Raw genomic sequence first — 23,719 nt, forward strand, 5'->3', positions numbered from 1 at the left:
GACATCGTTGAGATTATAACCATATAATCAATATTTTTTCTTTGATTATACTTATATTCTTAATTAATTCTTGATCAAATAGTAATTATTCAAAATTCTTTGAGAAGCCTCAAACAGATGAGTCAAGTGACACCTAACAGTGATCACAGTTTTGACGCGGTAAATATAGTATTTTTCTTTTACAATAACTAGGGAATTTGCTGCACTGTACAAGCCTACTACTGGTTGACCAATCAGGTACAGTTCAAACTAGCGCGCGGTGCGGCAGCATCGTGAAACATAGTTTAAACTGTTGACGGTTTACACTAGAAACACGGTGAAATTTTACGTGACGTGAGGTGCTCCGAAATTATTAATGGGATTATAAGTTTTGTATTGTAATACTTGGTCGCTTTTAAGAATCGTAAAACAATGGTGGATTTCCCGGACGACACAATGATGTCGGTCAACTACTATGACATGTAAGATACATTTTACCGTTATTTTAACCCTTCCCATGTAGTTACCACTTTTTTATAGGACCTCCATCAATTGTCAGCGTTTATATTCAGGAGATATCCTCCTTTAACCTTTAGCGTACAGAGTATTTTAAGCGCTAATAATCTAATCGTATGTTTCTCACGTTGGTGTACCTATACTACGTTTGCCCAGTAAAGGTTAATACCACTAATACCCGGGAAATTTGGCCATTAATATAACAGAATGAACTTGTTCAGAAATATCATAAGAAAGGTTGACGAAATTACCTGAACTTGAGAATTTCTTGTATTGTGCTAAAAATAATTATGTTGCATTCTCGTCGTATATTATTCTCCAATATTTCACGTGCATTCGTGCACGTTCATTTATACAGTCAATGATAATAACGGACTAAGTATATATATATAATTACTACTGTAAAACTATAATATTTTATTGCAAGGACTCGTGTACTTGTTCAAAAAGGTTTTGTACCTTGCTTTACTATTTATGAATTCAGTAAGTTATATAATTAACTTATGACTTTATAACGAAATATCAAAATGGGTAAATACTCAAGTGTGATAAGAGACAGGAAACAAAATGATCACAAAACATTAGTTTATGGACCACCAGAGTCACCATGAAATTCCGCTTGACATCCGGAAAAGTTCAACACGTGCGTGACACGTGCTTTTTTTTAAACGAAAAGAAAAACAATCTGCGTCCCACATGATTGCCCAAGCTGAATATCGAATGCGGACTAATGAATAGAAATCATTAATATTCCTAACACAATGACACTCACTAGCATTAAACTACAATAAGGGAATAGTACAGTTATAAAATCCCCTTGGAAAATGTTAAGAGTGTACACAGTTATACTTTATACCTGTAACTGGAATTACCTTAGGGTACAAAGAACAAAACTGAACCAATTTAGAATCCTGCTAAAGTGTTTAGTCTCCTAGTAATAGTAAAGCGTGAACAACTCGCAGTGATATCGATAAACATGACAGACATTAATGCTATTTTAGCGCTATCGTTTTCTGTGGTGACTAGTCGTGACTTACTGTTTGCTTTAACGTCCTATCTACTTCAGCGAGGTCAAGGGTTATGCAGCGTAGTAGCTGCAGTCATTGCCTATAAGATCGCCATACGACTGCGTCAAGAATAATGGAAAGCATCGTCGGCTTGACGTTAACAAATTTAAGTAGAAAAATGTCTTCCAATTAATCACGTTTCAGGCAAACTTATTTTACTAAAGACAATCCCTTATTTTTCGTAATTTTTATTTACACTTCACAATGTCATTTTTTTCAGTATTAACAGCTCTAAAGTTGAGAAACACTGACCCCCTGATCGATGCTTGTGTGCCCCGTTTCGGCTTTATGTGAGCCTGGCCCCCCTCTACGTACGTCTTATACTATTTCGCTTTTATACCTCCACGCCCTCTCGTCTCTACCCCTCTCTTCAGGAGACTCTTCCATCCCCTAACGGACGCCATAGTAAATCTCTGGCAAAGCAAAGCCGGGTTACCCACGCAGCAGCCGCTAGTCGTCCCAAGTCCGTCAAGCAGCTTGGAACTCCCGTTTTTTTCCACGCGGCTAAAAATACTTGAAAAGTGTCCAAAAAATCTATTGGCAAAATCGAATCGGCCTATTCTCCTTTTGTTTTCTCACGTCTCAAGTTACGAGGCGTCGCGACGCTCAACGGCGAGATTGGCATTTCCTTTTTTTTTTACTCGGATTTGTCTATACGCTTGATATTACAATGGGACTGTCTAGACCATGTGTTAAGAAAAGATTATTTTTCTTGAAGAAAATGGTGAAAAAGGATAAGTTGCGGAACGAATGATGTTCTAAATCTTTTGACAATCCTGTGTAATATTTACGGGAGTGACTGTGAGTGACCGTTGCGTATCCACGTATATCGTATATGTGCTGAAATTGCGCAAACTGCATTGCCCGACTATATACGGATACGTTTAAGGAATCTACACACGCAAGGACTATATCGGTTTGATAGAAGAGACTGATTTGCAACGTACGTTTAATCGTAATTTCTGTATGTATATATATATATATACAATGTGTATATACATTTTATAAAAGATAAGCTTACGCTTCTAGTGTACGTGTGATATCATCTGGTTTCATCTTAAACGAGAGTTATCTGAATTGATCGGTCCAGAACACATGTGCGCAGTGGCTATTACGAATGGAAAACAATTTTCACGTGCACGTGTCCCAGTGCTATTGAAGCCAGTTTGACAGGTAGACATTTTGAAAAAGTGACCGGTTCAAAGAAATCATAAAGACATATCGAAAAGTACATTCGCAATAAGTCAAGGACAACTTTTGTTCCTTCATTGATTCGTACTTGTGTTTAGTACGGATGTTGACAGTGCCAAAGTGTTTAATTGTTACAAGTGTACACAGTATTAAGTTTTTCTTTTAGTGTAAGGTTGCATTGTACATTTGGCGGGAAGTTTGAAAAGACGTCAAAATGTTTTTCGGCGGATACGGATATTCTGGACAGAGTCAAAATAATCCTGCTTCGCCAACACGTACGAGCGTTTGGGGCAGTGCATATAGTCCCTTTAAGAGGTAAGCAACAGAAGAAAAGAAATTCCCTAGGATTCAATTATATTTCATAATTACAGTAACGTCATTGGACGATGACCTTATTAGACGAGTGCATATATGTGAAAAAAAGTGTTCGCCTACGGAACTCCCACGTGCATGCATATGCGATACAGCGAATGAGCGCAGTAAACAAAGCCAACAAAGAGGAACTAATTGTTTAAACAGTTTAACTACCAGTTAATTCACTTAGCGTCCTGTTAATTGATGAAACTCTGTACGTTCAGAATGGATGGCTCTGCTGGTACCACTTGGTTTACGTTTGTCCATGTTTTCACTTGCATAATAATAAATGCTATTCACCCACTCGATGATCAATAAACATATTATTTTTTTTTAAGGTGGCCATGCCGTTTTTCTTAATCTACAAGAATCCAAGCTTACCGATAACATTATCGGTTTCTCTCATCGACCTGGAATTCGTTTCCAATTTCTCCTGTAAATTAATCTGCATTCTTAGCCCTTATCATTTCGAACGTAAGCCGCCCTTTTGATCTGTTTACTATCTGAATCATATGTGTACTCACGTACGCCATATCTTCCCTGGGTTTACACTCTTGCAAGCCCTTCCACGAATTCACTATATAATCTTGCCTGGTAATACTAACCATAGGTTTTACCAGCTTTACTGTATTTACCATTCTAAGCCTTGGCCCTAACGATAAGTACGTATCCTAACGTAGAACTCTCGTGTATTTTTAATTCAGGCATATAGAAGCCCAGTACCGTATCGACGGCGACGAATAGTTACTTTGTATTTTAATACAGCGTTTCTCGTCACTGAATGCACGTGGCTAACGAACGCAATGAGAGAAGCAAATTTTGTTTTTTACTACAATTTTAATTTCCTCTAATCCTGACGTATCAGAAAAATACGGGCTTCGCTACTCTGCTGGCTACGGCGGTTATTGATTGCTTGCAGCATCCCCCATCTTGCCAGTGACGTCAGGTTTGGGTCAACCGTAGAACCTACACCCTCTTTATACTCGCCGCAGCGTGAAACGCATCACGTCGGATGCACGTTGCACACGATGATAAGATTGTTGATAGTTTTTATTATTTCGTTCGAAGGATACACGCCTAATTTTCACGTATGACTTAAATGATTTATCACATCCTTGATCGGTCCTGGTGACCATTCACGATTGATACAACCTTCTAGGTTTTTCAAGCCTGGCCACCGAGAACGTATATAATTGACTAATTTTCGGCGTTGCACGGCCATCATTTGATGACACCTACGTTCATCAAGATGATACTGGTTTATTATCTTTTTTGAGTCTCACTCGATTCTCAACCGTCTGACCACCCTGTGATAAATTGTGAATAAAACGTCACGGGTGGAAAGGATACAGTGTCGTTCTTGAAGACGGGGGTGCAATTAGGGGACTATTTTTAGGGGACTTTCTCGCACCCTATAGGGACCCCGGACACGTGTACCTCGTCCGCTTGCTTCTTCGTTTTCTCTATCCCAAAGGCGTATCTTCTGTTTCACCATGTTTTGGTATTTTTAATTCTTCATCGCTGAGCCAACTGATCCACATCAATTCTCACGTGACTTTGTTATACGTGAAAGATGTAAAAGAAAATATTCCTCCTAAAATTCAACGTCAGTTTACATTTTTAAGTATTTTACTGCACATTGTTTTCCGTGGTCCATCGTACGTCCACGATTACTCATCCTTGCAATTGACGCACTAACCAATGTGTTCCGCGACCAAAGCGATTGATGGAGCGTGGGCTTATAGAGGGTTGTTAAGAAAGTACTAGGATTAAGATTTAAAAAAAAAAGTATCAACCAAAGAGGACAGAGGCAGAATCGGTATTCTCGCTGCATCTGTCAGTCTTTGATTCTATTTCGGCCGACTGTAGAGGCGCTGCTCTCGCGAGCTTTTTTATCCCTTTGGATCATCTAAATAAGCCCGCGCGAAGATTCCGAGAACTCTGCATCGGGATTGGTCGGGGTTATACGACGATACTTCACGCGGTGAAGACCAGGTACGCGCGAGTTGTCTTCCTTGGAAACAAATTACGTCTGCTTTTTCTCTATTTTCCATAGTCGCTTCTGTCGTCCCAGTAGTCTCTTCGCTCTTCCTGAGCTTCTTGTCGGTTCCCTTTCTCTTCACGGAACTCGCCCTTAACTTCCTGAGCTTCTCTTGAAAATCGTCCGTCGTTCACAAAACGTACACACCGTCCACGCATGCCTATTTACGTGCACCCCTACACGCGTGGCTTTGCCTTTCTGTTTTAGCTCCCTGATACTCTGTCAACGCATTTCCAGATTTCCGGGGTTACCCGATTTCGTAACCCACGAATTCTCGTATCGGATCTCGTACTAAAATTTACCAGCTTGGTGCTTTGTACCGATAGTCACACTCTTGACTCGAAGTCAGGGTACGTTGTTAACGTGACAATTAACATTTTTCGCATTCTTCCAGTCAACTTCTTTTTGGCGGTGGATAAATTTTTCACATTTTTACCCATTACACCGGGACCACGTGTATTCACTTGACATTCAATTCTTCTGATTCAGCGACAACTTGTCCTTTCGACGCTGAAGTCAAATTCGCAAGCGCTCACGACGACCACACGAAGTTTGCTATTTCCATCGTGGAGTCTGGGAAAAAAATGAAGAGAATCCATTCTTCCTTTTTTACACGCAGTTCAGACGCTGCGCAGACTATTTGTATGGTTACTATTTTTTTTCCCTATGTTCCTTAGTCATGTCCTTTCGCTCTCAAGTCGTATTTCTTGAGTGTAAAATCAAGCGCACTCCACCACATGCCTTCCAGACTCTTTATGTTTACATTTGTATATAACAAAATAAATTATCCTATAGGAATCTGAATTATCGACCCCATCTTGACAGCTACCACGTTAGAATCACAAATTAGTTACATTTATCATATGGTTTAGTCCATGTATCCGAACCTTATTTAAGAGAGGTATACGATTCTGAAGATATTGTCGCCATACGTCACAATTATAAGAACCACACCCCAACCAGGAAGGAGTGTCATAACGAATATGAGACACAGGGTCCATCTTGAGGAGGTTCGGACGTTAACAGCGTAAAAATACGCATATGGGACCAGCGTTGTATGGCAACCAGATGTCACGTAATCATTATGTGGGTTTATCTTAAGTCATCCAGAAAAAGCTAAAGTAGGATTACCGATATGAAATTGTCTGGCACATGTGACGATAACACGTGAGTTGAAGTATTCTTAAAATTTATAGCCAAGAAAGAGTTTATCTGTAGTATAGTTTCTTTAAGTCACTCAACTTTATTATTTTTTGTCTATGTCAAATATTTGTCAACGATCTTACGTAATAGTATAACGATTTAATAAACTTCAAACATAAATCCCAAGCTCGGGTTAGCAACGATGTTCGTCAATAGCAATGCGTAACATAGTAAATTCTTGAATGGTCAATGGTCAGTTGGCGTGACACTTAATGATGATGATCAATACCGCCACTGTTGTGTACAACGGGATGGAAACCATGCTTATCCACGTGGTATTTGACAGTTCTGATGTTGCCGCCGGGCTCGTGAAGGGAGTATTCGCCAGTGACGTGTTTTCCTATGGGATGGAAAATAAAAATATCTTTAACATTGAACCAGTGACCTATGGGGATTCTTTCAGTTTGTCTCTTTGGACGAGATTCGTGTACAGGTGATATTTATTTTTACCATCATGGTGCTCGTGCGCTCCATGGAAATCCTTAGTATGGTGATCCTCGACACCGTATGAAAATTTGTAATGGGGTTCAGCTACGTAATCGTGGTGATGGTGTCCATGCTTGTCCTTCCAGCTTATTTCTTGATCGTGTCCATGTACCGGTCCATGGTAATGCTGGAAGGAATGTGCCTTGTGGGCAGAGGTACCTCCAGTCGCGATAGCTACAAGAGCTAGGGCTAGGATAATCTGGAAAAAAAATATATTAATTTTGAAAATATATAAGCCGATGAACGTTGGATTTTTCATACCTTGAAAGCCATTGTACTTTAGCGAATACCTCCTTCACTTTGCTAGTGGCAAACCAGACTGATTGTATGACGGTTTGTCAAACCCCATTTATACCCATAAAGAACGTTGGGTAATTTCTGTTAATGTTATAAAAATCGACAGTGGGGGGTTTCGCGCGAGCCGGTGTTTGCTGTGGAATAAAAAGATACGTGTTAAGGTGGTAAAGAAAGGGCGGCAAATTTAAGCGTGAAACGACGAGGCCTCGTTCGAGCGTGAACGAAAGGCACGTACCGCGCATGCGCGCTCCGTTCCTAATACGTTCTCCGTTCTTTCCGCAAAATGGCGGAAAGAAATTAACGAAAGAAATGGCAAATTTGTCGTCCAATGAGCACACCCGTTATAAAATTATTATGCCATTAGGTACTTTTTTTTTTATTAATCTAGAAACGGTAACAGGTGCGGAGATCGCACCATGGTACCTGAAGGAGACAACGGGTATGCTTATTCCACAATGTTTTAAGTATTGCCAGTGTGTTTTATAACGCTATGAATTGTACGTTTTATGCGTTCCATGTTCTTACGTTAAAATTTTCGTTTGGAATCTGTGCCAAAATAATATTAGGTTTAATATTCAATCAGCGTTGCATAACGTGCCAGAGATAGCTGTATCGAGCTCTGAGATTAGATAGACACTGAATCTGTGGATGCTGTGTTAATTGATATGGATCGATCTCTTTTTTTATGTCTGCTAAATCATTTCTTTCCCACATGGAAGTTACACGTCATTAACCCTTTCGACATGGTCGAGCCCTTTTGCCTTTACACCCTTCCAAGAACAGGGCGACTTTGAACTCGGTTTTTGCGGCGTCCAACTATTTCCAGCATTGAAAACACGAGGATGCTGTTTCCTGTCCCTCTTTCTTACCACCACTTTTTTCTTCTCACTGTTTAAAACTCATCTTGCCCTCGCATCCGTTTAATGATTTCTAAAGACTTTGTCTCCTTCGTTTTATGTTACAGCACCAACACACCCTTACCGGACATCACAATGAGCCAGACGCTTCCACTGCTCCATGGTGAGTGAAGTGACTTTGTCAATATTGGATTTTCACTTTTTTTTTTTCATCACAAAACTCAATTGTCACCCTAGCAATTGGCATAGGGTTCAATTGCCTATCCGCACCTTAACCTGATTACCTGTGTATATAAGAGTAGCCTACGAAACGAAACGAATAAGATCAATATCAACATTACATGAGTGATGATCATAAGATTCATCAGCTGTGAAGACTGATTGGCTTATTGTCTAAGTAATTGGTTACTGATAGTTATGACAATGACGGAAGCAACCCCTCGCTTCGCCTTCGTTATTGCTCATTTCCGAACCAATTGACCGACCAATGAAACCGTCTCTGACGGATATCGTGTGGAGAAGCGATAAAACGATTCAGCAACATATATATATATATATATATATATATATATATATATATATATTGCTGTACTTTCAAAGCGCCGTGTCTCTTTTTAACAATAGTTTGAAGGCTGATCGGATGTGACGTCCTTCTAGAACTTTAAACCAGACTATTTTCAAGTCGATCAGATTATGTCACGTTAGGGCCGAACGGACGCGTCTGGGTTATTGCGAAAATACACTTAAATTTCTGGTTATTTTTGGTCGCGGATACTCTTGGCACAAACATCACGATTTACATGCGAAAGTTCGAGCCACGTGGTGTCGTCGCAATATTTACTACGCTGTACGTAAATATTTTACATGTAATATTTTCGACTTTTTTTTTTTCTTTAATTCTTATCTAATCCTACCATGGAACGTTGGACAATCTTTCGTCCCTCTCAGATAGTACGTATCGATAATATTCCTTATTCGTAATTGTTATTATTCTTATCCTTATCCGTCCCACTGTAAAATTAAGTAGGATTTCTAGGAAACTCAGTTGGGATGCCGGCAGGGGCGTTAAAACAAACATTAGGGCAGCTCGTCTATATTTACACGAAGCTAGACCAGCTAGATCCGACGTATAAAGAGAAATAGAGAAAAAGATATTATGACTTAGTCATTGTTTCTTGATTTCGCAGCGAAACGCTGTTTCGACATCTTGTTTTTAAGGCCTCAAGCCAGCCTCCGACATAGAAGGCACGCGATAAACGTGGCCATTGTGAAGCCAATGTAAACGCTTGGAAATAATAGTGTCTGTTCAAATTGCGCGGGCAACGAACTTGCCCCGGGTCGTCTTAATTTACTAGCTCGAAGGGGTAAATGCTTCTTGGCGCTTACTGCAAAATCCCAGAACAGCTTCGATGCTTTTGGCATGGATTTTGGCAGAGACTTCTTCCGGGATTTAACGACTCGATCGTCCTTGTTAACCGCGATGAAGATGCTTGTGCAGCTTGTACATGACATTAGCTTTTTTTTTTTTTCACAATTTTACGAAAAAAAATCTGGAAATTTGAAACGAGAATGGCACTACTGTCTGAGACCTATTGGCCGGCGGTTTTATGTAAATAATTAAAGAAATAAATTAAAAAAAATTACTTGTCGCCGGAATAATAAAATTATGAAGATCCAAGCGATGATCGACACGCGTTACAATATATCTGTGACTTATCTCGTTGCGGCTGTCTGTTCGTGGTCGTTATTGCCAAACGAGTTTGACTCATTTTACTTTTCTTATCTTCACTGTATTTTCTCACGTTACGAGCGTAACCTTTTTTTCCCCCGTAAAACTCAAGTCCCAATCACGATGACCAAGCCTGTCAAAATCCATCCAGCGTATCTCGGATTACAGGAAGTAGACGACACAGAGGGTCCGCTTGGCTTATTAAAGCTGGAGGACGTCGCGACGCATTTATTTTCGTAGCGTCCCGATGCCCACGGTGCCGAAATTGTGGTCCATGCGCTAGATTCCCCTGGACCATTTTAGTCGAACTAAAAAAATCAATAAACAATTAAATTTACCAATGACAATTGTCACTTAAGAATTTTACTATAATTCAATGTACGCAGTGTGAACCTAATTTTGGCACAGGGACAGCTAATATTCGCGAATAAGGCAGCAGACTATCGGTCTCTCTTACGGTCCAGTTGCAAGTACAATTAGACGTCCTAATTGCAAGAGCTCGAGACTTGGCGTTGCATCTTGGCGACATAAAGATAGTTCGAAGCTTTCTGGCTTAAATGTGTCATCTATAAATACAAAGCTGAGCTCCCGAACGCGAAGCGGTGCCACGAGTCAATATGATGCAGCAGTGAACCTCGGACACACGGTATAGTGACTCATATGAGTTTTCAACAGAGCGACCACAGGGTCTGAGCATCACGATCCGTGTGGTACGTCGACCTGGAACACAAGAAATTCATTGTGAACTCATGGCAAACCTTAGAACAAGAGGTTCGAGTGTACTGGGAAGTCAAAGATATTAAAATCTATCACGCTCAACTTGGCAAAGATGATTACGAATTGTAATGAAAACACTGTAAGAAATTCTTATGGAACGAGTCCCTGGCAATGTTTTTCTTTTAAATATTTTACAACGACAGATGGACCAAGACGCATCTTTTCACTTGGCACGAAATTCTCTCAGCTATATGCGGCAGTTGCTCAGGGCCGTGCCATCGCATGGAAAACAAATGAGCAAAACCATTTCGTTAGCACTACGAGGGTAGTCCGGTGAAGATTCACTTTTGCTCTGGTGATCCGGGGATTTTAAATTGTCAGACCTTTTAATTATGTATTTTATTATATCTCTCGTATGGACCTGTTGCGTACGGGGGGACGAGTACGAGGAATCTTGAGTAAAATGAAAGAGAATCCTCGGCAGTTTACACTCGAGCAATTTCTTGGTATATATATCGGATATAGATTTCTTGCTATAGCCTTCAAGTCGATATACAGATATACTTTAAGAAACATTGTTCAAGAGCTTGTCGAGCGGATATAATTTTAACAGCGCTGAAACGCATTATTGCAATGCATCTACGGTTGGCTGGCTTTTATTGGGCACAGTGCAAAAACAGTCCTCGAGCAGTCGCGTGGTCCATGAGCATCTTCATTTTCGTGTAACTTCAAGTGAGATCCTTTATCCTCGACAAACGAAAATGTGAGGAATATTCATTTGACGTGTCCTTATGGGATGCAGTAGATCCAGGCTGGATTACTTGAGCGAATTGGCAGACAAACCCATCAGGATTGAAGTGATGCTGGGTAGGGATATCTTTATGTGTATGTTTCCATTGGAAAATTAACTCGTTAATAATGAACCCACACGCGGTTTGACGTCGAGATAGTTTCATTCAGCGTCTGAAAGGTAATTGAGAATAAGATAAGGTCTCTTCAAGAATTCTCGACTTGATTGTATAAATGGTCGTCACTCGTCTTACCACTACGGTTGGTTGACCTGCTTGATTGGATCATTGCTGCTCTTGCGAATCTTCCTTATCCTCGACCTCGTCCTTCGTTCAGCAGAGTATCCACCTTTGCCTGGGACACGTATTCCAGAGTCTTTGAGAATGGTAAAATCATATGCGGCCGTTAAGAAGAATCTAGAACGTAAAATAGATATTTCGTTGTCAGTAGCCGCTACGAAAATTCGAGAGTAAAATTCGAAAGATTCGAAAACAGATACTAATGGTCAGCTGTTGCTCTCTCGTTTGTTTCGAAAACAAAACGTTAATCTCAATGTGAAGACCGAATTGTTCTGGTTGCGTTTACCGTGGACCATGTTTGCCACGTGAGCGGCAGAAGTCTATTCCTGGGGCCTTTAGGTGTAGTAAATTCGAGGTGTTGGTTCCTGGGGATGCGGTGACTCGCGTTTATCCGTTTCCCTAATGAACAGTAAGCTTGCAAAATGTGTATAGACTTTAGAATTTAGGATGCTTGTCGAGTTTTCAAGAAAATTTACTCATTTGTATTTAACTGGTTAATCTGTTATTAGGTACGCACGTGAGGTCACCTGGCAAGACATCCCCCACTGGGGCCATTGGGGGTGTACCCGGAATCGGAGCCGGGGGTAGAACCATGAAGGAATACGAGGATCAGTTGGAAGCCTTGAAGAAGGAAAACTTCAATCTCAAACTTCGAATATATTTTCTGGAAGAGAGAATGGGTATTACTTCGGCGGATGAAGGTGCTGTCAAGAAGAATATTGAGCTTAAGGTATAGAAGAAAAAAATTAATTTAACTAAAGCCAATGTCTCCTATCCTTATAAATGTATCATGTGGATCGATCTCTTCAGGTGGAAGTGGAATCCTTGCGGAAGGAAGTAATCGAGAAGCAGGAACTTCTCAGTCAGGCGGCTAAAGCTTTTGAGCTTATTGAAGAGCAGAAGGAAGTGTCGTCGCGCAACCAGGCACAATATCAGCAATCGCTTGAAACTGAACGTGAGAGGATAGCGCAACTTGAGAAGGGTACGTGAGGATATCGTGTGATACATATGTTATGCTATATTTTAAACACATGCGTCGTTCCCGCCAATCGCTATTCGTTAACCCCGTGAACTCTGATTAGAACTGGAAGAGTACAAAGAGAAAGTGATGGACAGTTCAACATACTACAAAGAGACTTTTGGTATAACGCCTGAGAAAGCACTGGAGAATGAAGAAAAATTACACCAGATGGAAGAGTTGGTAGCGTCTCTTGAGGCCGAGGTAAGAGTCATCTTGGATTGTATTATTTTTTTTATTCATTATAAATACATTTCATCTATTCATGATATTTAACGGTCGACGCGAATTATTCTATTGGTATCAACGCACTTTTTTTCATGATAAAAGTTCATACAGCACGTATGCGGACCGGGAAATATGAGACTTCTATCAGACTATCTACTCTGATTACGTGCACTTCCTTTTCGAACAGGAAACTACAGCTTGAACTGCTAACTGGATATGGCAGCTGGTAGTTGAACTTGCTGTTCACTGCCAGTAGTCGAATCCTCGTGGTAGTTGTGCATTGTGAGTTTTATTTATTTAAACTATGGAGGTTGGTGAAAATATGTTCTGGACTTTTTGAATCCATGGATGTTTATTGAAAACAATAGAAACTTGTAGCATGGATATTAGATAATGTTAAATGATATAACGACTTATCTTATCTCGAGTGTAGTATTTTTCTTTGGTTATTTTCTATACGATTGACATTCTCTTCCTTCATTTCCATCCTTGGGCATTTGAAACGAATATCAGTGAAGTTTGGAAATTAAATATTTTCTGGTACGCAACAATATTCTTGCCCCTGTATTTACGTAAGATAATGTGGGTTCACGGCTGATAACGGAGGGCAAGCAATACTGTGGATTTTGTGCGACAATCTTCAGTGTCTCCGTGAGCATTCCGTTCGTAATGAGTATTGCTTTTGGTGGTTTTAGGTAAAGCAGATTACAGGGAGTCTCGAGGAGGAGAGAAATTGGGCATTAGAATTGGAGAGCGAGAGGGATCAGTTGAAGGAGCGTTTAACGAGCGAGATCAAACTACGTGAGACTTTGACAATCGAAAGAGACAAAGAAATAGATAATCTACGAGAGAAAGTTAGGGATTTGGAAGATCAATCCTTTAAAAAAGAAAGCATTGTCCAGCAGTATAGAAACGACCTGGCCGAGAAGGAGAGGATCATTCGCGAGAAGAACAGCCTCCTTGAAGAGAAGATCAGAGCATATGAAGATCTTGTTGCTGTTTCTGAGAAGAGGAAGAAGCAAGTTGATCAGCTGAGAATTTCCGTAAAGTCAAGGGACGATGCACTTACAGATCTCAACAACAAGCATCGCACACTTTTGTCTCAGGTAATTGCTCAAAATGAGAAACTTCAATCTTCTTTGAATATGTCACTTATTATTTCAGCTGTACCGTATTTTTCTTGTACTTATTTGATTTTAGGAGAAAGTTAATATTATCCTGCTATGTTTCAGTTTGAAAATAGCAACACCAGACGTTACTCGCCTCCTTGTAGCCCATCGACGTTAAACTCCGTCGAAGACTCGCAGTCGCCTAGAATGGGTCAGAGGTCATCCTGTTTCAACAGCCCGCCGAAGACCTGTCCGTTGGATTGGGAACCAAACAGAGAAAGATCTTTAAGGGTCTCACAGACTGCGTATTCTGAATCCAAAGAACTTAAAGAATTGTCTAAGGTACACTTTAGCGATTTTGTTTTTATCATTTCAAACTTAGGTAATTGTTTACAAGCAATTTGTCAACTTCAGGATCTGGAGGATCGCGAACGAGAACTGAAGCGACAGGAAGAAGCAAAGAAACAGTTGATCCTAAAATTGTGCAATACACAAAAGTCGGCTGAGTCCACTGAACAAAGGAGAAAGAAATTGGAGGCGGAGCATGAGAAAGCTCTAAAGATGATCCAGGGCTTCATGGAGCGCCAGGAGCATCTAGAGGATATGCAAGTTAAGAAGGACAGAAAGATAATGGAATTGGAAGTGGAACTTAACAGACTAAGAAGTTTGGACGGTTCATATTCAGGAGGGTCAAAAGTCAGAAGTGTACGAAGGAACATCAGCAACGACATGACGGAGAATCCGGAGCGTGACCAGTGCAGCAGCCAGGTTGATATTCCCTAGGGAGCTTCATCTTTTTACTTCTAAAAAAAGCACTGCTTGCGTAGACTAGAGCATCGCTTTACTTTAATTTCTTTCTTTCAGAATAACTGACCTACACTACTCTTCTTCTCTTCTATCTTCTTCTTCTGCACTTTACGCTACTATCACTGCATGATTTTCTGCTTCGAAATTCACGCGCTGTAATATCATTTTATAAGAGAAAGAAATTCATCATCATCGTCATCATCAGCATTGTAATTCTGTCTGGACCCAATGAGAGTGCGGAATGTCTCCAATGATCTATAAAACTGCACAGCACGCAAGATCGATTACTCTCTGCTTGTTCATTCAAAACAAAATTATAGTTACGATTTGACGTGAATATATATATTGTACGAATTATGCATGGCCACGTCCGCCATTAAAATTAAGCGAGAAATGCTGCTTATTCTGTTTTCCTCACTTCACATAATATCAGGAATGCTCTTTACAAGCTTCACAAGCTCTCCTACACATCACTATGGAATATTGCTTGCATCGCACGAAGCAAATTTGGAGTGCACGAAATCTGGGTATAGACACATAGATATAGACGCGAAAAGACGCTGCCTGACTCTAATAATAGGAACCGACGTCGCGACGCCCCAAAACTAACACGTTCTCTCAGTTCAGGTTGTGAGACTCTTCTGGGTTAGCTTGCTGGCTAGCCGCTATTTTATCTTTCCTCCTTCGTGTTCTTATATCGCATTTATATCACTATTGCCATAATAATGTACATTGTACAGTGCTATCTTGCTCTTCATTACTATTCGCTAATCTTGATATAGTGGCTTATCGCTAAGTGCACTTATTTTTAAATATCAAGTAAGAAATGTTCTCCTGTCTCTGTGCTTCTTCTGTACGAATGGAGGTAGGTACGCCACTTACAACCTGTGACTAGTTTGACGTACCGTGTTTCAAGATTGCGATTTTAGAAGTGGGAATATTTTTATAACCAAGTATTTTTATACATTTTTATTATACGATAGGCTTGCTTTTGGACAATTGAGAGAACAGTTCTTACTAAAAAAATGCGTGGATAAATTTCAGCGAATTAGAAATTCTACGTTGCTCTAAGAATTACATTGTTCGTTCTAGGAGCCGGTCATAGTCACGCTCGTGCCGCCGAAGTGTTGGCCCAAGGAAACGAGAAATTCTTTATCGCGTTAAATAATACTTTTTTGTTCATTAATAACGATACAATATTTGGCTCGATATTCATCCTTGCGATAGTCTTTTACTATATAACAATTTGTAATTGACTACCTTTCTGAATAAAGGCTGTGCTTTTAACGATTTGTCTATGCGAGTATCATTGGGCGGCCGCAATATTTTCTGTTTTCTGTGTGCAGCGACGATTCGAGGAAATGGAGAGCAAGATTAACGACCTCAGGGATCAGATTGAGATCATCAAGGCTGAGAAGAATAGACTTGAGAAGCAGATTCAAATTGAATCAGAGGTAACTTCAATTTGCTTGATAATCTATCTTTACTTGGGATGTCTTTTGCAAGAATTTGAAATAATTTTATATGTTTGTTATTCCGTGGCTTCCAGGAAGTTCAGGAACAGCTGCGAGAACGTCAGCAGAGGATAGAGATTCTTGAATCTGAAAGGAGCAGCATGAAGAACGAATTAAGAGAAAAGTCCATAGAGTTGGAGAGTTTGAAAGAGGCTTATCAGGAAGCTACTATTAAGATTAATCATTCAGAATCTAGTAGTACGGAGGATCAAATTAGATTGCGCCAAGAACTGACGTTCAAAAATATTGAACTCGAAGAGAAAAATCAAAGGATTGATCAGCTGACTAAAGAGCTACAAATAAAGACACAGAATTTGCAAAAATTAGTGAACACTGAGCTCTGGAGTAAAAACAAAGAAATTGCGAAAATGCATAATCACATGACAGCTACACTCTGTCATGATAGAAGTCGAAATCGTTCAGACATTATTCAGGAAAGTGCCAGCGCGCAGCTGACAAACCTTATAAAAGAATTGGATGACATTGGAATCAAAGTAAAGTTTACTAACGAAGTTATTCAACTGAATTACGTCAACGGAAGTGAACCCATTGATGTAAAGACTATGACGAGTTACGTGCAGAAACTTGTAACTCAAAAGAATCAATTGGAAAAGGAAGTGGATTATTTGAAGTGGCTAAAATTAGTGACTAGCCCGGAAATAGCCCGTGAGATTGATGAGTCTGTATCAGAAAGCGAACGTGCGAAGAAGTACTGTGAACTCTTAAGAATGCATCTTAAAGACTTGATGAAGTTCATGAAAGAAATGTTAAGAAATGGCGGACAATCAGATACGTTGAGTAACGAGCATCAGAGAATCGTTCTGGACGCTTTACTCAGTTCAAAGATTCTGTCCAATGACTTTGTTCATGTTCTTGAAGGCATGTCTGCCAATGAAATTCAATTAAATGATAAAGTCATGGAAAAATGTGATGGTTCCATCAAGAAGAGTCATTCCGAGAAACTTTTGAACATGGGAAAACACCAGGTATCGACTCAATCCGATTCTGAAGGATATTCCGAACCCGACAGGAGCGTCTCTTTGGCCAGGATCGGATTGTTACAGGAAACTCAACAAAAACTTCTGAACAGACCCAGGTTCTCCAAGTATACAAAGACCTTTAGCGATTCTGAAGATTCTGTGGATTATATTCCGTATCATAAAACATATCAGAATGATTTGAATGACGGAGATGCGAGTCATCAACTTCAGGAACTCAAGGACACTAATCAACTACTCTATGATGAATTGAGTGCCTTAAGAAAAGAACTAATAAACAAGGCTTCCTACGACTCTGTAAGATTTCTTTTGCTTCTCTTCTTTTTTTAAATTCTTATTGGAACTAAGTTTGGATACGGCTTTCTTGCACAATCCTGAGAGGAGCAATTTTCTTGTCCTCCTTCCCCTCCCATAACCCAGTTTCATTTTTACGGCTTCCGTTGTCTATTTTTGTCTCTATCATCCGATACGTTTTATCCCACTATTCTATCTTTACTTGATGCATAACACATTGGAATAACGTGTGAGCATAACTTGGTAAAATATTTTTTCAGACACTCGACGATAAATTAACACCGCTAATTGACAAATTAGAAAAGTCACAGAGATTCTGCGAGAAATTACAGTGTTCCTTAGAGAGGCGGATACACGAATGTCACTCATTGAAGCGTGAAAGTAAACAAAATAGTATGCGAATAGCTCAGCTTGAAAAGAAGATAATTGATGTTGAAAGTATGGCGACGGATGTAACAAAGCAGAAAACTGAGTTGCTTCAGTACAAAGAAAGCGCCGAGAGAAAAACCGCAGAAATGTTAATAACATTGAATAGAGAAAATGATGCGGTAATTAATTTTCCTTTTAGTTAGAGTAATTCATAGTTTTTAATTTTTAGAACCAATTAAATCTCATTAATACTTATATTACAGTTAAGGACTAAGATAAAAAGTTTAGAAGAAGAGAACGAAGCGGCCAAGAAAAGTATTGCGACGTACACAAAAGAACTGGATCACTTAACTTTATCTCATAGTCAGATTCTTGTAGAAAATACTAAATTGACCAATGAGAAGTTAAGATTAGAGCAGGAAGTCAGGAAAATGGAAAGTAGATACGATCTAGCCGTTCGTGCTGTACATGATAAATTTAGTAAGGAGGTACGTCATAGTTTATAGTTTTCTTAGTCATCCATCTATCTTAGTAAATTTTACTGCATGGAATATATTCATCAATATATCCTATCTTTCTTTTTAGGTAACAGATCTCAATCAAATAAACGAATCAAATCGTGCAAGAATGCAAGAACTGGAAGTCGTGAACAAAGAATTACGAAGACACGTTGTTGTCTGTGAAGCTAGTGATTCTGCTCCGAGTTCAAGTGGCATATCATCAACACCAACAGATGCGACAGTGAAGCAAACTTGCGACGACATAATGCAAGAATATCACTCCTATAATGTAAGTATTAAATGGGTTGAATTCATTAAATACATCAAAATCATCCGAATTAATGAATATTTTTCAAACAGGGATCACAGTATTGGCTTCCAATAAATTATCCTACGTTAACTGGACGTAGCAAGTCCAGTTGTTCTCCAGACCTGGGTATCGAGAGTGACGCGGCTGTTACCACCACGAGGCCGCTCAAAGACACGCTCAAGATCACAGAATCCATGACAAATTTACTGAGCGACGATGAGAACTGCAACAATTGCACTCTACGAGATTTGGACAGTGAAAGCCCGCTACCCATAGAAGGTATATTTTTGTATTTTAGATAGAGTCAAATTAGTAAATATTTGTTATCAGATTGGAGTACCTTAAGTTTATTAATTGATTACGTTTCGTTGATTATAGGTGGGCTTAATTATAGTATGTATCAAAAACAGTTGAGTTTAAAATTTCTGCTTTTGGCACGAACCACATATGTAACCTTCATCTTAGATTCATTATTGCCTGTTGTCGTGCTAATAAGTCATAAATTAATATTCTTTTCGTTAACTTTCTTCTTTTCCATCTTCTTCAGTATTGGCTTAGACTTCATTTTCAGGTCCCGTTGTAACCTATGGCTTTTTAGCCCTTGAATGTTTAGTACCGATATGTGGGAAGAAGGCATTGAAAAGGGTCTTATTACTAAATTGCTCTTCTTTTATTTGAAATACTATTTTTCTATCCCTGTCTGCCTTCAGCCCCTGCGGCCCTGACTTTTCAATATACTTACATGAGTTTATTCATACTGGTACAGGTCTGAACGAAGTGGAGGTACTGAAGCAGGAGAACGAGGCCCTGAAACGACGTCTGATCAAAACTAGACGAGCCTTGGAGGATACATTTCAACATCTGTCAGCTTCGAATAAGAACAAGAAGAATGTTGAGAAGGCTATAACGAAACAACTGATGATTACAAAAAATATTCTGAAAAAGACAAGAACCTATGAGGAACCCTTGGAGAACTGAGAAATAAGAATATTTGAGAATGACAGTTCAAGAACAATAACTGGAGAAATTTGGACCTTTGTTAGGATGCCATTGATTTCTTACAGATTGGTAGCTCGTTCTCCCATACCGTTAATTATTCATTCTTGTTCTTCTCAACTCCCCATGTACACATACTGAGCGTATACCCTTTTTATCGGGATGACTGAGAGTTTATACACTGTTATGTAAATGTATAATGACCTTACTTTATATATATGTATGCACAAATTTATATATGCATATGTATAATGTTAGCAGAGGTCTGTATAATTGTAATGATTGCAACAAGAACATATTTTCTTATAGATCATCGAGTGCTTTCTAAGATGATATTATCCGTCCTTCATACTTGTCAATTTTTTTTTTCCTCTTCATTCTTCACTTTTTTGCGGACGGCAGATGGTGTATATTGTGAGATTTGTATATATATACAGAGAGAGAGAGAGAGAAGGTATTTCTAGAAATTCCATATTACTTTTTTCTTTTTTTTACTTAGAGATTCGATCACAATCTTTGTCTAAGGACCGAACCAGAAATTTATACGAGTGTATATAATTCCTATGTATTCGTTTTCATCTGTACATAACAACGAATAAAGTGCCATTGATACTTGAAATGAATTTTCATTATCGAATGATAAGAGTATTTATACTCGTCGTCGTTACACCTTACAATTAAAATACACGATGCGTTTGATTATGATCAGTTTTTATTATCACTTGATGACTAGATAATAATATAAAGATCCGTAATAACTGATTTTGGTTAAACTGCGAACCACATGTCACCCGGCAGTCTTGGGTTGCCGTCAGCAAATCGACTCGTTTGCAATGTCTTATCAATTTTCATTATTCTCTGATATAAATCTATCGTTTTACATGAATTGCAAATTCCGTACTATTTCGACATTTTACTTTCGACTCGATCGGCTTTGGACTATCCAAGATTTTCTTAAAGATTTACTCACGTACGTCGTTTTCCCTTTCTTGTGCCAAATTCCGTCATCTTTTTTCGAAATTCCTCGCGTCTCTACATACTTATTTGTTTTTTCTTACACCAGGCGCAAATATGGTAATTGATGTTTTTATACGTACAGCAGCTCTGTACGATATCGTTATTATTCACACTCATTACGTACGCACCGCTGTTAACTCTTCGAGTAATCCGAAATGTCGTATTTTTTTCAGTGTAACAACGACGACATCAGCTTCACGCGTCACAGAATTCCGATAGCCACGTAGGTACAATGATAGAGTCTAATTTGAACTATTTACAATATGAAACTTTCTGTAATCCCTAGCTGCATGTTCACACAAGCGCGGTTGATCTTCGCCGAGGTTAAACAACGTGGCTTAAAGACGCCGATCGTAGGCTGCGACTGGTGAAGAGATACTTAGATGGCTGTGGCAACCATTACGTGAGACGTTCAGAAGAATGCATTGATTTTAAAGTTAACGTACGTAAAACATTATCCTAGTGTATTTATTGGTACCACGATGAACTCATTTTCATCAGTTTCACAATAGCTCGTCGAACCGTGGACAAATGTCGCAGACTCGATCGCCGTTGAGCCCGCCATCTGGGATGGCATCCGCGACGCACTAACCTCTATTGAGTTTTACCGTTAAATCCTATCGTAACGTGAAACAAGGAACTTGTACATAAATATATCTATATTAGCCGTAATATTAATATGTATAGTACGCGTTTATAATTAATAATGTCGTAAGTAATAGAGCCGTTTGTGGTTTTGTGTCCTTTTAAATCTTCTTGCTGAAGTCACGTGACGAACAAGAGACATAAATAAACGAAAGAAATAATGGCCGACTGGATACGAATCACACGGAAATAAAAGATCGGAAATACTATTTGACAAAAAAAAAAAAAGAGAAAAAAGAAAATGGTTGTCCGGTTTGCGTGTGTTTCTATATAATATCACAAGATTCTTTGAATCTTGATCTTTACGTTCACGGTATTCGGAGGGTACCTTTCCAACATTGGGGGGGTTATGTGGCGTAATGTGGATGATGATGAGGATGCGATGGGGGTTCACCAAGCCAGGAGTCGGGCGATGGTGGAAAGTCTGGATAACTCCCGCCACCACCACCACCGCCGCCACCGCCACCACTAGACTCATTGCTGAGATCCGAGGCGGGTCCCGGTACCATGCCACCTGGACCACCTAGAAGTAAATACATTTTTTTCTTTAATTATAATTTAAATATCAATATCATTACCCTCTCTTTTAAAAATTATACATTAGAAACTAACCCAACGTCGTATAGACAGAGAGTCCAGTATCGGGCGGATAAGGAAATTGAGGTGGTAAGGACGGCGATCTGGACGTTGAAAGATAAGGTGGGGTGGTGGCACCCAGGTATCCACGAGGTGGTCCGTTAGGAGCACCCCCGTTACCACCACCTCCAGGACTCGCTCCCTCACCGTCCATACCCATATTCACCACGGTTCCGTAGCTATCATTGCTCAAATCTGTAAAGAGTCCAAAACAAAGCAACACTGTTAGTATTTAATACTCATAAACATACCGGACCAGTATTAGCTTGGCATCCGGTGGAACATATGCGTGACTGCACCAAGTGGCTCGACTGGGGGTCTATGAAAACTATCCCTTACGAAGCTGACATAAGTACTTGGATCATCTGCTCGATTCGGAACCCAGATAAGGCCCAAACAGTGTTTAGTGTGGCACGAGCCTGATCTCTGTACGCCTGGACGCCCCGTTACATTACAGCCTGTTACGTATATACTATTTATATATATACTATTTATGTATACACATGCATGTCTAATCAGCATAAAAATTATCTGATTCAGATCTGTTATCTCATGCGCGTGCTACTCATTGTTGGGTCAGTATATTTCCAGGTCCCCTCTACATATACCATATAAGTCTACGACATAGTGTACAAAAATATTTTTTCCTAAAAAAATTATTTTCTAGTTAATCTTGTCCCTCGGGTTTAAAATTTCCAAAAAAAATTTCGTATACTCCGATATTAATTCAATAATGATTTATCATTTATTCCAGGTACGTGTAGCGACGAATGAGATTCGGTGGCACTAAAATCGGGAGTATCACGTGAAGCCCAATCTCCTGAAAATCTCGGACAGGCGGGCAGTTAGCCGAGAAATCTCCTGAATATTTGAGAAGCCATCAAGCACTTGAAAACGGCGGAAGTACGCGGGGGAGCGTATTACGACAAGGTAAAATTCTTGTATTGTGTACCTTTTAGTATTGCGATATACGTACCATGGTGTCCGAAGGTAGAATCGAGGTCGACCTTGAGATCATCCTTATCAAGGAGTTTATCATGCCTGGGAGAATGGCCACCAGCCCCGTTACCCTTCATACTTCTAAAATACTGGGACCACCTGGTCCTGCCAGCATCCTTCTTAAGACGCTTCTCTTTGGCTCTTCTGGAAAGTAAAACATTGAAACTGAACAAAACTATCAATCGTAATCGGGAGGACTAACTGTGACGTTAAAATCGATCGATCGATCTTCGGCTCATGGAATAACTGTAGATACGCGTTGAATGCGTCTCTGGTTGTGATATTGATTCTCCGCCCAGTGATAACGGAACTCCACCCATCCGACGTTACGCGCCATCTTGTTTACGTGCCAGGGATACGGGCGTGTTCGTAAAGCCGCGATGTTGCCCAATTAAAGTACGCGACACCGAATCCTATCTAGCGTAGGAGCAATAGTGTCGGAGAGCAGTGTTACTACCCCCTTCGCTGATCCCCAGGGGTAACAAAACCCAATTGTCCCAAGGGTTTCTGAAACCTCACGGAGTGAATCCCTATTAGGGCACAGCATCCCGGCAATTTCGGTCCGGCGTACAAATTCATCTCCCGGACTGGACCACCTTCTCGTACTATACACAGCATCCTCCTTTCTCAGAATCAGAGGGGTTGATTGCTGGATCCCTCTACGTGCCCCCCCCCTCCCTCGTCTTGCCCCTGAAACTATTACCTACGTCATCTACGTCAAGTCAAACTTCTCGAATTTATCTAACGTAACCAG

At 39.9% G+C, this 23,719-nt stretch overlaps 3 protein-coding genes and 1 long non-coding RNA gene across 14 annotated transcripts in view; 1 reads left to right on the forward strand and 3 right to left on the reverse strand.

Annotated features, from left to right (window-relative positions):
* The first annotated feature begins 294 nt into the window (after nt 1-294).
* LOC107266530 (centrosomin) lies at nt 295-20,287 on the forward strand. Of its 7 annotated transcripts, none has more exons than XM_015737129.2 (16): nt 295-461; nt 8,099-8,154; nt 12,035-12,255; nt 12,336-12,507; nt 12,608-12,747; nt 13,467-13,877; nt 14,004-14,222; nt 14,295-14,648; nt 16,034-16,141; nt 16,237-17,496; nt 17,754-18,041; nt 18,126-18,350; nt 18,448-18,651; nt 18,723-18,951; nt 19,051-19,065; nt 19,439-20,287. In XM_015737129.2, the coding sequence occupies exons 1-16, from the start codon at nt 412-414 to the stop codon at nt 19,648-19,650; spliced, it is 4,164 nt and encodes a 1,387-aa protein (XP_015592615.1). In that variant the 5' UTR covers nt 295-411; the 3' UTR covers nt 19,651-20,287. The 7 variants fall into 7 exon arrangements, with proteins under 7 accessions (XP_015592615.1, XP_015592613.1, XP_015592618.1 ...); XM_015737127.2 differs by lacking the exon at nt 295-461 and adding an exon at nt 2,008-3,068; XM_015737132.2 differs by lacking the exon at nt 295-461 and adding an exon at nt 2,968-3,068 and having other exon boundaries at nt 19,051-19,081.
* On the reverse strand, nt 6,431-7,253 carry LOC107266538 (cuticle protein 7). The gene is made up of 3 exons (XM_025083793.1): nt 7,099-7,253; nt 6,802-7,036; nt 6,431-6,691 (listed from the first exon to the last, which is right to left on the reverse strand). The coding sequence occupies exons 1-3, from the start codon at nt 7,108-7,110 to the stop codon at nt 6,561-6,563; spliced, it is 378 nt and encodes a 125-aa protein (XP_024939561.1). The 5' UTR covers nt 7,111-7,253; the 3' UTR covers nt 6,431-6,560.
* LOC112494170 lies at nt 11,261-11,924 on the reverse strand. The gene is made up of 3 exons (XR_003059365.1): nt 11,812-11,924; nt 11,481-11,642; nt 11,261-11,400 (listed from the first exon to the last, which is right to left on the reverse strand). It is a non-coding gene; the product is annotated as an uncharacterized LOC112494170 (long non-coding RNA).
* An 841-nt stretch (nt 20,288-21,128) lies between the features above and the next one.
* LOC107266535 (LIM/homeobox protein Lhx3) overlaps nt 21,129-23,719 on the reverse strand; it is a 27,363-nt gene continuing 24,772 nt past the window's right edge. For all 5 annotated transcript variants that reach the window (XM_015737144.2, XM_015737143.2, XM_015737142.2 and 2 more), the window contains 3 exons: nt 22,943-23,109; nt 21,943-22,161; nt 21,129-21,853 (listed from right to left, as the gene is read on the reverse strand). In XM_015737144.2, coding sequence (XP_015592630.1) covers nt 21,678-21,853; nt 21,943-22,161; nt 22,943-23,109 — 562 coding nt within the window. In that variant the 3' untranslated portion in view covers nt 21,129-21,677. The remainder of the gene's footprint in view (nt 21,854-21,942; nt 22,162-22,942; nt 23,110-23,719) is intronic.

This window comes from Cephus cinctus, unplaced genomic scaffold (genome assembly GCF_000341935.2).
Source record: "Cephus cinctus unplaced genomic scaffold, Ccin1 Ccin1_scaffold0325, whole genome shotgun sequence".
NCBI classification, from domain to species: Eukaryota; Metazoa; Arthropoda; class Insecta; order Hymenoptera; family Cephidae; genus Cephus; species Cephus cinctus.

Coding starts and splice junctions, on each gene's coding strand:
- LOC107266538 (XM_025083793.1), bottom strand. Junction 6,692..6,801: donor AGCGCACGAGCACCATGATG/GTAAAAATAAAT, acceptor TCCATCCCATAG/GAAAACACGTCACTGGCGAA.
- LOC107266530 (XM_015737127.2), top strand. CDS start 2,968: ATGTTTTTCGGCGGATACGGATATTCTGGACAGAGTCAAAATAATCCT. Junction 12,256..12,335: donor AGAAGAATATTGAGCTTAAG/GTATAGAAGAAA, acceptor CGATCTCTTCAG/GTGGAAGTGGAATCCTTGCG. Junction 12,748..13,466: donor TAGCGTCTCTTGAGGCCGAG/GTAAGAGTCATC, acceptor TGGTGGTTTTAG/GTAAAGCAGATTACAGGGAG.